This window comes from Propithecus coquereli, unplaced genomic scaffold (assembly GCF_000956105.1).
Source record: "Propithecus coquereli isolate 6110/MARCELLA unplaced genomic scaffold, Pcoq_1.0 Scaffold268, whole genome shotgun sequence".
NCBI lineage: Eukaryota > Metazoa > Chordata > Mammalia > Primates > Indriidae > Propithecus > Propithecus coquereli.
In genome coordinates, this window is record NW_012148263.1 from 2296447 (window position 1) to 2313109 (window position 16663).

Below are 16663 nucleotides of genomic sequence, written 5' to 3' on the forward strand. Positions count from 1 at the left end.
ATATTTTAGGTCATTTAATTCAATAGATCACTTTTGAAAGAAAGGATATGTTCAATGGAGAAAAATTAAGAACTATAACTCAAAATGGCTACCTGTTCTAGAGAAATAAACTATAATAACTTTAAAGAGTCTTTCTCACTACTGAGATTGCTTTCTGACCAATTTCTTAAGCACTATTAGAATATTCACCTGTTTCTTTTTGTTACTAACAGATGTGTCAACTGCAAGTGAAGAGGAATAAGGAATTATTATTACGTAGACTTAGGTGATGGTCTTGGGAGAAACATTCAATTTAAATGTTTGAGTCTTTAAAAGAAGGAAACATATTATTTGAGCAATTACCTGGATCTGTAGCAGACATCAGAGAACCAAAAAATAAACAGTCAGTGAAATGAAAGTCTCCATTTTTCAACTGGCCACCATGTATCATAGCCTTCACAAAACCATACGTAATTAACCTGTTGAAGAGAAAAATAAGATTTTCAAACATCAAGTTAAACTCTGTGTAAACCCATGCTGTTGTAACCAACATTCTAATATGTGTCATGCAAAAATTACCACTCTCCTGCCAACTAAGGCCATGCTAGCTCTCTGTGCACTGTAATCTCTTGCCTATAAAAGACACTTTTACCAGATATCACAATTCATTCACCTGGCAAAAGATAACAGAACACTTTATAGTATAGTTCAATGAAGACAAGATAAATCTTAAGGATATAAAAAATAATCCATCAAATGTGTCACAGCAAATCATGCCCACAAATACAGCAGCTGTGTTGACATCTGTAAATGGATTGCTTTTCAGTTTTCCTTGTTTTATCTGCTGGGGGTGTCTGAAAAGAGTTCAAATTTTAAGTCTGTCACTGCTATCAGAAGGAAATGGCCACTTTCAGGGCACTTAGTCATTTTCAATAGATGAGTCTCCACTACTCCTGGTGTCAGGACACTTCCACACTAGGTAGAGAATCACTGTTAGGCTAGAGCATGTGTAACTTCAACTCACTGTTGAAAATGAATACAGAAATGGTCATGTTTTGATCTTTCAAGGAAAGGTTTTTTTATTTATTTATTTTGAATTTGATACAAGTGATTTATTTGAGAATGCAGAAATCTGCTGGTTAAAATTCACACTGGTTGATTTAAAACAACAAACTCACTGCCAATGTCATATTGAATGGGGAAAAATTGAAACCATTCCCACTTAGAACTGGAACTAGACAAGGCTGCCCTCTATCTCCACTTCTATTCAACATAGTGCTCGAAATCCTTGCCAGAGCAATTAGGCAAGAGAGGGGTATTAAGGGGGTCCAAATGGGGACAGACGAGATCAAACTCTCGCTCTTTGCCGATGATATGATATTATATCTAGAAAACCCCAAGGACTCATCTAAGAGACTCCTAGAACTTGATAAATGAATTCAGCAAAGTCTCAGGATACAAAATCAATACACACAAATCTGGCATTCATATATGCCAAGAACAGTCAAGCTGAGGATCAAATCAAAAATGCAATCCCTTTTACAATAGCCTCAAAGAAAATTAAATACCTAGGAATATATTTAATGAAAGATGTGAGAGACTTATACAGGGAGAACTACAAAACACTAAAAAAAGAAATTGTAGAAGATGTAAACAGATGGAAAAACCTACCTTGCTCATGGATTGGTAGAATCAATATTGTTAAAATGTCCATACTACCTAAAATGATCTACAGAATTAATGCAATCCCTATCAAAATCCCATTATCATTCTTTACAGATCTGGAAAAAATAATTCTATGCTTTGTATGGAACCAGAAAAGACCTCAAATAGCCAAAGCAATCTTAAGTAAAAGGAACAAACTGGGAGGCATCATTCTACCAGACTTCAAGCTGTACTACGAGGCTATAGTAACTAAAACAGCATGGTACTGGCACAAGAACAGAGACAATGACCTCTGTAACAGAACTGAGAATCCAGAGATGAAACCATCCGCATATGGTAATCTAATCTTTGACAAAGCTGACAAAAATATACACTGGGGAAAAGAACCTCTTTTCAACAAATGGTGCTGGGAAAACTGGATAGCTACATGTAGAAGAATGAAACTAGATCAAGGAAAGGTTTTATAACCTTACTATCCCTACAAGATGGAATGCAAATTGTCTATTTTGGATATCATTTGCCATTCTGTAGGTTTTAATTTTTAATTTGTATTATTTATTTGACTGATTTTGCTAAAATCCTAGAAGATAAAATACAGAGACTAGTAAACTGGACCACAGTATAATTTAAGAACTGTAAGAGTCTTTCGAAACTATAGATCTCTGAACCAATGGATGTTTAAATATGAATATTTAAATGCATTTAAAGTTAGTTTTTTGAAAAATGTTCTGAGGTCTCCAGCATGGTTAAAAAGCCTAAAAATCAGATATTAGAAATTATAATGTCAACAAGAATGCACACATTTCAAATTCTATTAAGAAAAATTTCTATGAAAGAATATTTCAGACATACCTGCATTTAAATTCAGGCTCTGCCACTTACTGGCTATACGATTTTAGGGTATTACTAAAACTTTCTGAACCTCAATATTTTTATTAATGAAATAGGGATAATAACAGTAGCCCATAGAGTTGTTTTAAGAATTAACTGAAATAATATATATTTGGTGTGCATCACATAGTAACTTCTCACTGAGTTCATTAAAGCTAATAATAATGATCAAAATAGCAGGTAGCATTTGCTTATGACTTTTACTTCTTCACACATTTTTAACTCATTTAATCTATACACTATCCTATAAGGTAAGTATTGCTATTTGTATTTTTGGATGAGAAACACATTGTGATTAAGTAATTTGCTTAAGGTGACACAGCTAGTAAATTGTAAAGCCCAGATTTGAATTGAGATGGTCTGGCTCCAGAGCCTGAGCTTAACCAGCATACTATTATTGCCCAGATCATCAGTTCTATATTTTGTGTGATATCGCATATAATATACTCCAAATGACCCCATGAGGTAATTGTTCTAGGTAGTTCAAAGGGGCAGCAATGCAATATCCCTAAAAACTGGGAAGGAACACCACCCTCTGAGTAAAACTGTTAAGCCAATCCACAATAGGTTAGAGCACAGAGGCTCAACATTGCTTTCAGAGTGTGGATTCTAGTATCTTAACCAGGCTGAAGGTATTAAACATCTGAAAGTTTATGCCAGTGGGACACAGCAGAGGGAGGTAGGAAGAGGCAAATGCAAGAGGCTTCATTCATGGCAGCTCATCCACACCAACCCAGGGGAGAACACACTGCCAGTTACCAGATATACAGTCACTTGACAGGTATAGGGTAGCATCATTCAGATTATTTATTCATTCAATAGATATTTATTATTGAACCCCTACTATGTGTCAGGCTCTGTGCTAAGTGCTTAAGATATATCAGTGAAAGAAGATCCCTATCCTCACGAAGCATGCAGTTTAGCAGGATAGATAGCAATCAAAAATAATCAGAAATTTAAATTATATCTGTTATCCGCATCACTCTCTGAATTGGAATCTGCAAATCTGATCAGTACTGGGGCATTATGGACAGTCATGGCGTTACCAGAGAAATGCTCCCTGATATTCATCCCCCAGCCTTTTCTGGTGTTAGTCCAACTTCAATATGGTCCTTTCTCATTTGAACTACACTTCCAACATTGAACATCAGTGGGGTCTGGAATCAATATAAACTTTGTGATCTGTGATGATATTTCTGAATTCTATACCCATTAGCTAATTTTACAGGCTCTGAGGCTCAGAATTAAAATGACTTGTTCAATTTTGTGTAGAAGCCATTAAATAGGATAATATAAAAAAATATGTATATATACCACCCAGACTTGGCAGGGTTATGTGGAAACTAGAAACCTCATGTGCTATTGCTGGAAATGAAATTAAAGTCCTTATGGAAGCCAATTGGCAGTTTATTTCAAAAGTATTAATTTTTAAAAATATTGTATAGCTTATTAAATGGTTTCCTATAAATTTATACCAAGAAATTAATCAAATATATACCAAAAGGTGTATATTTAGGTTACTTCGGGTCACTTTTATAGTAGTAAAAAATTCAAAGCAAACTACATGTCCAATGAATAAATAATAGAACATACATATAAGGGACTAAAATGCAACCATTAAAACTATAGGTAAGAATATATATTGGGTGGCTGGGCACGGTGGCTCACACCTGTAATCCCAGCACTCTGGGAGGCCGAGGTGGGCGGATTGTTTGAGCTCAGGAGTTCGAGACCAGCCTGAGCAAGAGCAAGATCCCATTTCTACTAAAAAAATAGAAAGAAATTAATCGGACAACTAAAAATATGTAGAAAAAATTAGCCGGGCATGGTGGCACATGCCTGTAGTCCCAGCTACTCTGGAGGCTGAGGCAGAAGGATCGCTTGAGCCCACGAGTTTGAGGTTGCTGTGAGCTAGGCTAACGCCACGGCACTCACTCTATCCAGGGCAACAGAGTGAGACTCTGTCTTAAAAAAAAAAAAAAAAAAGAATATATATTGGGCACAAAGAAGTAAATTGATAAAACAAATTGTAAAGTGGTACACAAAATAAATTATACTGGGCACGGAAAAATAAATTATTAAAACAAAATAATGACAATTTCTAATTTTATAAAAAGTGAATATACTTAGACATATATATGAATAGAAAAAACTAGAAACATATAGTCCAATGTTCATGTTAATAGTGGCTATATCATTGAATTAAATGTTTTTGCTTTTCTGCATTTTTCCAGTTCTTTTAAAATAGCAACCATAATAAAAATAAACAATGTACGTTAGAGAGTGTTAACATGAACACAATAGACATTTATTATGTCATTTAATCATAATCCTATGAGTTAGGTACTATAATTATCTTTTTTAAAAAATAAGAAAATTAGGACCCAGAGATGTTAAGTAACTTTTCTAAGGTCACAGACCTAGACTTGAATCCAGAAAGTAGGAGATCAAAGCCTACACACTTAACCACTGACTCTATGATTCTTTTGAATTCCTTTTGAAATCAGGAGAAACACGCCATGTGTGTGGATGCACAAAAACACACAAACACACACGCAGTTTGCTTTTTTAAACAAAGAATGTAAATGACTCATTACTCCAAATCAGCTCCTGGACCTAAGTTAACTACAATTCCAGTTGCTTCCTTGAGATAATACAAAAAACAATAAAAATAAAAAAGCCCAGGCTAGTACAAGCTCATTATGGTCATTGTGTTATTACTAATGTAACAATGGTCATTATCACTGCTAACTATAATAGGCCAATAATTACTCTGCATCTACTATATGTCAGCCATGCTTATAAATGGTAGCTATTGTCATTGTTGCTACATTATTATTAATAAAAACCAGTTAATTATAAATACATTAACTGAGAGGCTAAAAAATGAAGCCACCCATTAGCAGCCACCATATTCTCACAGAGTGGTATATTCATCCTATTTGCACTCGACGAAGGCATTTCAGATGGCTCAGGATACAAGACAGATATAGTCTGATGGGGAGAGGGAATCTGGTGAAGCACAGTGCATGCAGGGCCCTGAAGACGGCAAACCCGAGTGAGCTGTCCTCCAGTGATCAGTCTGAGGTTAGGGACAGTTTGGGCTTCAGGAGTGGGAAGAAGCAGAAACTGCCTCATAAAAAGCAAAATCATTAATAACATTGATTTTAACAAATATCCAATGAGTGCTATTTTTTGAAAAAATGTGTTGGTGCTATGGAGGATACAAAGATAGAAATTCATGACCTGCCCTCAAAGAGTAGAGTCTCCCAGGATGGTAGTCATGTAACTCATCCGAATAGAAGATGTCGGGTAAGAGGGAATTTGAGGAAATGCTCAACACACCCTTTATTGAGTGTTTATGATACACATACTGATTTTAAATTTCATGAGCTTGTTTCATACCATTAAAGCTCCACACCTAAAGCCATGTTGTGAAAATGTTTCAAAACAAAAAGTTCTCAAAGTTTCAATCATTTGGGTGGTTTTTAAATATGCCATCTAATCTTAGTATTTTAAAATAATCCTTCCCCTCCTCCTTCTTCTTCTCCTCCTCTCCCTCTTCTTTTTAAAAAATAGCCTTCAAAAATTATAAATAGATCACCAGAAAAAGCATTTTTTTTTGAATTATTAGGGATAAGCAAAGCAAGTTGTCAGTTTGGAGACAAAGCTGTGTGTACCAGTCACGTTAACTGTCAGAAGAGCCACATCCCTGCCCATGAATGCATGTGCAACAGGCCACTACATCAGCTTCCTCAGCAGTAGGAAAACCCAGGACCTACAGGTGCTGAAATCAATATGAAAGTTATGATCTGCATCTGAATTTCTGAATTCTATGCCTAAATGTTTTCCTCTGGATAGGTATCTTTCCTTATTTATTTGTTCAAATTTTATGGATAGTTTCAGTGCCACATTTTTCTTTTTTTCCTACAGCATGCATTCAAAGGCAATACACCACCGGAGAACTCATAAATTCTTAGTTCTGGGCTGGATGGGATTGGGAAGGTCTAGCCAAATTCATTCATTCCTTCCCTCATGAATTTATTAATTTTGACACTCTCATTTGTTTAATAAATAATTACCAATAGACATAATTTCTACTCTCAAAGAGCTTATATTCTATTGGAGAAGTCAGTTAATAGGTCATTTATGATTTATTATTTTATTCATATTATGGTTAAGTGCTATGGAAAGAAGTACAGAATGTACACGTGCATACTTCTACCAGCTGGGGAACATTGAAGGGGGACTTTATTTTATGGGAGCCATCACAAATTCAATTTTAGAAATGTTGAGATTGAGGAGCTGATGAGACAGACTGTTGGATATAAGGATTTAGATCTCAATGAAGAGTTTGCTTAGGAGACAGATTTGAGAGCAGACACTGTGTGGTGTATATTATCGCAACCTTGTATGTGCATAAAATTCCAGAGAAAACATACAGTGAAAGAGGGCCCATGATTGAGGTCTGGGGAATTCTGAGATTTGAAGGGCAGGTTGAGGAGAATGAGCCAAAAGAGGAGACCAAGAATCAGTCAACGAAGACATGAGTAGAAATTTATCAGAGTGTCACAGAAGTCAAGGGAAAAAAGTGTTTCAAGAAGGGCATAATAAATAGGGTTGAATGTTGCCAGTGAGCCATTTTATTTAGAGTCATTAAGAGTGTGGGAACTAAAACAAGATTAGAATGGGTGGAATGGCCCATGGAAAATGAGAAAATTGAGACAAGCAACATGTTCAACCCTTCTGAGAAGTTTGGCTATGAGGAGGGCAGGTCTTTCTCCAGACAGAAAAGGAGGATTGGGGTGAGACTTGAGTTGGTTGCAAAGAGGTAAGGAGATGCTATGAAGTAGTTCATATTTCATGGGGGCCCCCAAACAGGAGTACAAAATGATAATTCTGATTTATCAGGATTAGTGGCATGAGATGGTGCGTCTCACTTTGAGTGGTAGAATGAGGAGGGTCTTAGAGGGTCTATAGGACCACATGTTTCCTACAGGTGTCAAGGAAATGACTCTTTTGTCACTGTTTCTCACACTCCATGTATGTATATTAAGCATTTGCTATCATAAAAATCTTTACTAAGTCTTTTGAGAAATGCAAAGTTGAGTCAGACTCATGATTTCTGCCCTCAGGAAGGAGAGAGAAGTCACCTACATAAGCAGGGGACATGGCAGAAAGTGCTAAGTGTCCTATGTGAGATGCAGATCAGGTTCATAGGGGAGAAGTAGCTCTCTTTTACTTAAGGACTCAGGAAAGCCTCTGAAAGGAAGGTGGCATATGTACTGAACCTGAAAGACACATCTAAGTAAGGGGACTGCCCACAATGTTCCATCTATATGTAGAATGTCACAGATTCCAATTTTTTTCCTCTACATTGCAAAACCTTTCCTCCTGAAGGTGTTTTTTTTTTTTTTTTGAAACAGTACAAAACCTAATGGACAAATGAAATCTCTCCTCTGGCAATCCATGGGACAATCACCATCTGCTACCCAAGTTCTCACCTGTGTGTAGTGTAGAGATGAAGGGGAGATGCTTGTCCTGATTGAGCTGTGGCTCCACTTACACATTTTACCTTAGAGCCCAGTATGGACTGTTCTGCCCCAAGGGGTCTAAAAAGCCTATGGAGCCCTGCTGTAGACGGAGTGGCTGCTCAGATCTTATAATGCCAGCTGGCCCTCTTGGTCTACTCCACTATTCCCACTGGTCTCCAGACTTCGTTCCTTCTGTTTCATCAGAGGGTAGTGAAGAAAAAGATGATGAGGGAGTCAGTTGGATGACTTATGGGCAGGTTAAAAGAAAATGAGGGGCCAGGTGAAGTCCACTCAGCTCTGCTATGGTGACGGTGAGCCCCTGTCCAGTTCCTACATCACATATCTTGAACAAGGATCCATGAAGACTGCTGACTAACTGCCTTAATCCTCTCTCCTTTAAAAGAGGTGGAGGGAGACAGTCCTTAGAAGACAGGGATAATTGCATCTGATGTTTTTGTCCTGAATCTGAAAGAAGAGGCTGGTCAGGGAATGAGGCAGCGGTAGTAAGAAGGTGGAGAACCAGGAGGAGAGGTTTCATTGTCAGGGGTGTGAATGTGTTGGGAAATTCTGTGCTAGAACATTCAACCACCCAAAAGTTTTGTTTGCAAGGGCCATCACACAAACAACTGTACACCCCCAGTTCTCTCTGTCCAGGCCTCTTCTCTCTTCTTAGGTGTGTTATACCCCGTGGTTCTCAGGGCACTTACCTGTCATTGGAAGGGGGCTCACTGGTCCTAAGAATTAAGAAGACTATTGTAAGAATAAAAATACATAGGGGAGAGGGAACAAACATTGAGTACCTACTCTGTGCCAAGCACCATATTAGTGTATTTTATATATTTTTAAATCTTTACACACATACACACACACCAGTTGAGCAGCCATCATGATTCTTATTTTATAAAGAGGGAAACCCAAGAAATGGTAGAAATGAGATTTAAACACGCATTCCTTTTTGCTATTTGATACTAAGTAGAAAATTTAAGATAGCTTTGTTTTGGTTTCCAAAATTCAAAAAGCCAACTTTCACGTTCTCTGTTACTTGTAGAATGTCTTTGACATATCACAATGGGTCATTATGGCCTAGAAGACATTTCTTTTAGATGTTTAGCTTGGCTGGAAGAGGACACAGAAAGCACCATGTCTTCTGTGATTTCCCTTCAAGCCAGTTCTACATCTTGCTTCCTGTGGGCCTAGAAGTGGCCATCACATTTTTTTTAAGAATAGTAAAGCCTGCAGACAAACGGTTGTGATGAAATACACTGTTCTTTAATCACAGCTGGGGGCCCAGGCTCCGGGACATTGACACACTTAGAACAAAGTTAAGTGAGTCCACTGCCATATACTCTGCTGCCTCCTTGCCTGCCAACACAACACCTTCCTCGGCCTCCTCTGGAGGTTTCCTTCCCCCTTGCATTTTAGTGTCAGTTCCTGCGGCTGCAGCAGCCTTCACAGCTGCCTGCAGGGAATCAAGCCTCCCTCTGTGAAGAGCTTCAAGGTTCTTAGAGGAAATGTGATATAAATCCCAAGCATGAATATGGAATGGGCATAAATCACAATGCTGACACGCAGTAGGGGGTAGAGATCTACTCAAAGATGAATCACACATAGGTGAGAACCTGATGAAGCATCCTGATCATATGTCTATCATGTCCACTCCTGGGGAGCATGTTGGCCCATTCAAATGTGAAAGGGGATCACTCCCAGGGCCTGCATTCAGCACAGAGCCCCACTGACCCTCCCAGCTGCTCTCTGACCCACCTGAAGCTCACCCAGGGGAGAAGACTGAGAAAGCAATGAAGGCAGGAGAGGAACAACGAAAGTAGCGTGAGACTCAGCCACATTCACTGAAGCTACCATCTACCCCAAATGACAATTGCCCTTGCAGAACTGGCCAGCCTGCACCAGCATCTTGGGAGGTCTGGACCCTAAAACATTCTGAGAAATCTCAGCTCCTCACCTTTCTCTACTCCCTGGGTATCCTACCTTCTCCTCCTATCAGAAAACCATTCTTAGCTTAGCACTCACTGGATCTAATTACTGCTCTCTCACTTCCATCCCTCTTTCAACTTTGTCCTCAGTGTCTGTCCTCTCACCTGGTTTACAAAGGTCTTTCCTTTATTTCATCTGCGTCCTAAATTCCACCCACACATTCTTTGTATGCCCCTCTCACCTGACTAATTAGAAAAGAGACACCCCACCTGGGCTGTTCTGCCTTCTCTCCTTTCTGTTCCCATCTCTGTTCCATGCACACATTGCTCAGGCTTGCTAGGTACAAAGGAGCTAAGAGGATGTGACTTCTGTCCTCTAGGAGCCCACAGCTTGGAAGAAGGGATAAGCAGCATGTGTAAGTAACTGACCACTAAGTAAAAAAAATAACTAGTTCTATAAGAAAGCTAAAGCTAAAGTGATAAAGGTTTCAGAGAAGGGAAGGAGAACCATGGTCTGGGGAAGAAGACGTTGGAGGTTAGTCTGTCCTAAAGGACAGATGGGATCAGATGTGAGTTGTGGTGGGAGGAGCAGGGAGGAGAGTCACTACAGGGAACTGTAATACGGGCCACCAAGACAAGTGGGAGGCACCACACGGTGGTGGAGAGCAAAGTTTGGGAAATATCGTTCGATGGATTCTTCCACCATGTGCTGCTATATTGTCTAATTTAGTGATCTCAAGTTCTGCTGCAATTAGAATCACATGAGGAGCTTCGAACATCGTAGTGCCCAGACTGTACCCCAGACCAAGAAAATCAGAATCTCTGTAGGTGGGACTCAGGTATCGGTATTTTTTAAAGTTCCTTCACTGTTTCAAAATGCAGCTGGGGTCCAGAGCAAGTGCCCTAAATCACCACTTCTTGTACTCTAATGTCCAGACCAAATACCTGGGGATCAGGAGGCCTGGGGTGGGGCCTGAGAATCTGCATTTCTAATAAAATCCCAGGTGGGGATGTTGATGCTTTTCCCAGGCCACACTTTGAGTATGAAACTCTAAATGAGGACACTGGGAATTAAGCAAAACAGCTCAGCCATTAGTGTGCCCTGATGATAATTTCCTTAAGGAACAGCACTTTGAATTCACAAATGGAGCTGCCTGAGATGCAATTAATACAGGTCCACATATAGATAAGCACTCAATACTCACTGCTCAGTGACTTGGTCTTCCTGCTGATTTGTTGATGAGAAACAATGATTATTGAATAGCATTATCACTGAATAGCATGCGCAGATTCAAGGCACTGTTAGCTCATGATTCCAATTTGGAGCTCCTCATAGAAAATGAAAAAAGTGGTGGGAGAGAGGGAGTGAAAGAATGCGTCGCTCACTAAAATGTAAAATGTAACAGACCTCCATTATCCCTTTGATCTGTAGCCTGAGAGAGACTTGTTTTCCCGGTGCCCTGACGGTAGGGAAAGAGACTAATCATTGCTCTGGCTTCAGCACATCTGATGCATCTGATGCTGCAAAGTCCTCCCTACTTTTTAAAAGTAGTAAAGAGAATCCTCAAGTTTTTCATTTTAATATTAAAAAAATCCTAGCATAAATTGCATGTTTATTTAAGGAATACATGTTGGTTTAGTAAAACAACAGGTTTTTTTGCTTTGGGATGAATTACATCAACTCAGAAGCTGTGATTGGCGATGCAAACATGTAGATGTGTGTGTGTGTACATACATTATACAGACACATATATACACACATACATTTATATACACACAATCCTTGTTTAATAACAAGTAAGGAAGCTTTTGAGTCAAAAATATTTCAAAGTATAAAATGTACCCAGGCAAAACCAGCAAGAGAGGATCCTGCTGCCCTGTGTACTCACACCCAGCCCTTGGCCATGGCTTTTCACCTTTAAAAACACATGTATGACTGTGACTTCATTTACTCTCATTCCCCTGGGCGGTGGATAAAAATCAAGATCCATTATTCTCCTTTCGGAAATGAAGTAACTGCCACAGGGGCTTAAGGGCTCATCCACTGCCCCCTACAGCTTGTGATCTGCCATTTTTCCTCCAGTATGAAATGGAAACACTATTTGGAATTAGTTGTTTAGATCAGGAAGAAAAAAACCAACTTAGAAATTATTCAGTCAAGAATCTCTTATTTTAAAAATATAGAAACCAAATCCCAATCAGGTTAATGGCTTGGTCACATTAACCCTGGTTAGTAGCAGAACCAGATTTCTCGTAAAGAGAGTTCAGCAGAACTGGCAATTTCCGCAGACTCTCTGCTGTCTGAGATTTCAGCAAAGGGAATAAAACCTGTGATTTGAATATAACTTGCCTAATCTATCACTCAAAAAATTTTCCATTTCTTTTCCTGTTCCCTAAAGTATATTTATGTTCTTCAGCTGTACCGTTTGAAACCCTAGGGCTCATTGCTGGTTGCACTAGAATGTAAATACCAAGAAAATGCAACTCTGTGGATTTTCCCTAATCAGATCAATTTTCCAGCCAGTAACAAGCTCATAAATAATGCAGACGCTTTAAACATATTTAGCTCAAATTAAGACATTATGCTATTTACTCTTTGATTGATGGCTTTAAAATATATTATCTTTATTAGGGACAAGATAGAATGAACAATTTATCTTGTGAGTGGTGAAAACCAAACATCAATTACTTGCCTTGATTCTTCATTTTCAACCATGTCAATATATATTTCAAAACCTTTTAAATCTAAAATGGTTAGCTTCAAATGGCCTGTTTTGCTTATGATGCATGTACTACAACTTGTTACTGAAAATTCCTTTGTACTTGTAAAGTGAACTTCTTTCATAATATTTCAAATCACTGTTAAGAGCAGACTGTTTTTATAGGCTTCTCTTCTAAAAACAGAGTTTACTCACTTATGGGAGAAAGCACCAAAATACTTTAGAGCAGGGATCCCTTGCTATGGTGAATTGTGTAATTATTTCATTATATATTATAATGTAATAATAATACAAGTAAAGTGCACAATACATGTAATGTGCTTGAATCATCCCGAAACCATCCCCCACCTCAGCCCCAGTCCATGGAAAAATTATTTTCCACAAAAATGGTCCCTGGCGCCAGAAAGTTTGGGGACTACTGCTTTAGAGCAGTGGAGCAATAAAACATGTACTGTTATGAAGTAATTATCTCCTTATAGATTCTGAGTGTTGAGATCACTACTTCTGTTCCTCACCACTTCAGCAATACAAGTATCTATTAAAGAAGGTAATTTGATTGCTAAAACTTGTTATGCCTAAGTGTCCCTGACATAATATTAACTGACCAAACTACAGGGCTAGATCTACACAGGGCTAGTACTGACCAGTCTATGGAAACATTTCTGACAATCACCCAGTCATCTGGTCTATACAATACCACGCAATTATTATAATTTATTCTACATTTATGCCTCTACAACTTGTCCACTAAGCCCCATCCCTTCCCTTTGACATAGGGACTGGCTTTATACTATTAGGCATTGAACTGAAAGGTACATAATTTTGCAATTCCTCATTTGATTTGACTTGAATAAGCTTCAAATTCAGTTATAAGAAAGAGCTTGGTCACATGAACCATCTGCAGATAAGGGCCAAGAATAAATGGGCCAATAGTTGATGATTTGATTTCTTAACAACTCTACTCCTTTGGGGAACAAATCACCTGCTATTATCAAGCTTGATTTGATATTTAAAGACACAACATAGAAAGAATAAGTGACTCTTCCTTTATAAATATGAGTTTCAGAGAAGAGGAAAGAATCAAGTGTATTTATTAAGCCATAAAATATATTTTCAATTGAGTGACTAATATATGCCTACCACCTGGCCAGGTGCTGGACATAAAATGAAAAAGATAATGGGCCATCTACTGGGGTAATAGAGAAGTAAATAAACTGTTACAATCCATTGTGATAAGCCACTTTCTAACTCTTTGACCATAGGTAGGTTAGATATTTCCTCTTTTCTTCAGCTTTCTTGTCCATAAAATGGGCATAACAATAGCCCTTCTTTCATGTTATCACCAGAGAATCACTGCTGAAAGATCCAAGGGGTTCTTTAGTTCTTCCAGCCATCATTTTTTTTGGGAAATATAAAAGACCACTTAGCATTAACCATTTTCCATAAAGAACCAATGAGCTGAGAAAGGCTCCAATGTGGGAGCTGTCAAGAGAAGCCTTTAATATGTTATTTTCAGCATAGAAATATATGTTTTCATCTAATTTCACCATAGAAAGTTGCCAAGACCTCACTGTGAAGAGATTGCTTTCCTAAACGATTCTTGAGATTGTGGGCAGTTTTGTTGCAGGCACGTGTCAAAGGGACCACCTCTCCCAACATCACCCCTTCCAGTCTTCAAGTCCTTGGAAGAAAGCAGGGAAGTACCCATGCAGAAGATGGCAAAAGCAGCCTTGCCCAGAAGGCACAAATAGCTTGATAGATTTAGTCATCCTTACAATGAAAATATCAAGCAAACAACATAACATCCCCAAGGTTCAGTGAAGTAACACTGCATCCAGCATCGGACAGCTCTCAGCTAACATCATTTCTTGTTCAAAACACCCCATTTGGAAAATGCCTTCTGAGATACTAGGGAGTGAGAAATATGGTAGGTGGGCAAGAGTTGTAAGGCTGTGTTTGCTGGCTGGAAGACGGCCAAAAAAGGAACATGGCACTTCGAGTTGAGAATTGGAGAGTGGACACAAGGAGGAGAAAAAGAGGATTTAATCTGCATTGCTCTAGAAAGCCAAGAAAAAAAAATAAGGGATGGATATGACCGAGAGTCAGATCAGCCTATTGAAAAACTATCCAAAGAATGCAGTGGGAATGGGCTTTTGTGGGAGGTAGTGAGCTTTCTTCCCTGAGAGAATTTAAGCATTTGTTAAGTATTCTGTAGGGAGGATACTGGTTTATTCTATAAAAAGGATACAGATATACTTGGGGGAGCACATTTGGGGGTATGGAACTAAATGACTTTTAAAGTGATTTCAAACTCTAAAACTTTATGGTTTTATAAAAAACTGAAGCTAAGATAAAAGCAAAGACCAAGAAAATAAGATAGGAAATTTTGTAATTGATAATATTTTCTAGCTTTAGTCAGTTATCAAAGCAAAAATAAAAACAAGTCTGACAGGATCCAAAACCTGGCACCAGATACTGATCTCATTAACCAGCACTATTTTTCCAAACTTGACGGCAGCTTCTTCACAAATGATCAGTTTGGGATTAGAACGAGAACAGATGAAGTTACCCTTGTCTGTGTCGAATACCTCAACCATCCAAGATGAAAGGTGACATTCGTAAAACTCATTTAACTCCCCAAGAATGGAGAGCAACTCATTTTGTTTTCCCAGATGACCCTAAACAGAATGTCTAGCAGCCTCTCCACCACATTTAACACCAAGGCTCCTTTTCTGATTTTGAGGAGGACCTGCAGGCACTTCAAACTCACTAGCTCTAAGTCTGAACACAGGATCTTACCCAGAACGCTGATGTTACTCCAGTGCCCGCCTCTTTTCTCAGAGAAAGCACCAATTCCCACTCAGAAAATTGAAGTCACTTTGAACACATTCCTACCTCCTCATCATATGCAATCCATCATTAAACTGCCATTTTATTTCTTGAATTGGTTTCAAATCCATCCAATATCAAGTCCAGGCTAATGCTCAAAACCCTTTAATGACTTCCCATTGTCCTTAGATCAAATGCCAAAATACTCAAAGTGGTTATGCCTTCCACACCCCTTCTCCCCACTTTTCACCCAACTCTGTGCCCCAAGAGGCTGACCTGCATGGGCTCCAGCAATGGAAAAGTTTGCTCTCTTTTGGTTAGATTGAACCAGAGGAGGAGATGGGGCACTGGTAAGAGATCAGGGTGGGGAAGAAGAGTAAGGTTGGGGTATCTGTTCTTTATTCTTTCAGTCCCCTCTCTTCAGAGTCTATATGAGCTCACTTTGTTGTTACTGCTCCATTCAGGTGGTCCTGTCCACAAACTTCTCTCTTCAGGTTCTAGGACCCACTGCATCCCTTTCCCCTTCAGATGGTAGTGGTATCCCACTGTTACTAGCCCTGGGAAACTGAACTGCCCTTTATGTTTTTTCTTTATCCTGCCCACATCTTTTAAATAGTCTTCAAGCATTAAGAAAACCATTCTGGATCCTCCTACAAGAGTCAGATCAGCTTATTAAAAGCTTTTATAATGCCTATACCTCTTCATAGCACTCACTGTGGTGAATGTATTAATTGTTTAATTGATTGTCTTATGTCTGTCTCTCCTGCTAGGAAGAGGGCAGGAAACATCTCTGTCTTAGCTATCCCCAGATACCTGGATCACTTACTCATAGCTGCTCAAATGAAAGGGATGGGAAGAGTGGAGAGGGGGAGAAGAGAGGGAGGAAGGCCAAGGCAGAAAAGAGAGGGGCCTGGTCAGAATGACAAGAACCGTCACAAGCCAAGGATTCTCACACTGCAAAGCTAAGAAGTGGGGGCAGCGTGGAGTGTCCCCTCCCTGTCATAGAAAACCTGGGGTAGGGTGACATCAGAAAACTGTTTGGTAGGTCCCATTTCCCAAGGAGCTTATTTGTGAAAGAGGATATCTTCAATTAAATGCACTTTCTAAATGTGAG

The 16663-nt window shown here is 38.9% G+C and overlaps 1 protein-coding gene across 1 annotated transcript in view; it reads right to left on the reverse strand.

Annotated features, from left to right (window-relative positions):
- SLC9A9 (solute carrier family 9, subfamily A (NHE9, cation proton antiporter 9), member 9) overlaps positions 1 to 16663 on the reverse strand; it is a 652487-nt gene that overhangs the window by 482781 nt on the left and 153043 nt on the right. The window contains exon 7 of the mRNA XM_012647423.1: positions 343 to 458. Within this exon, the coding sequence (XP_012502877.1) occupies positions 343 to 458 (116 nt within the window). The remainder of the gene's footprint in view (positions 1 to 342; positions 459 to 16663) is intronic.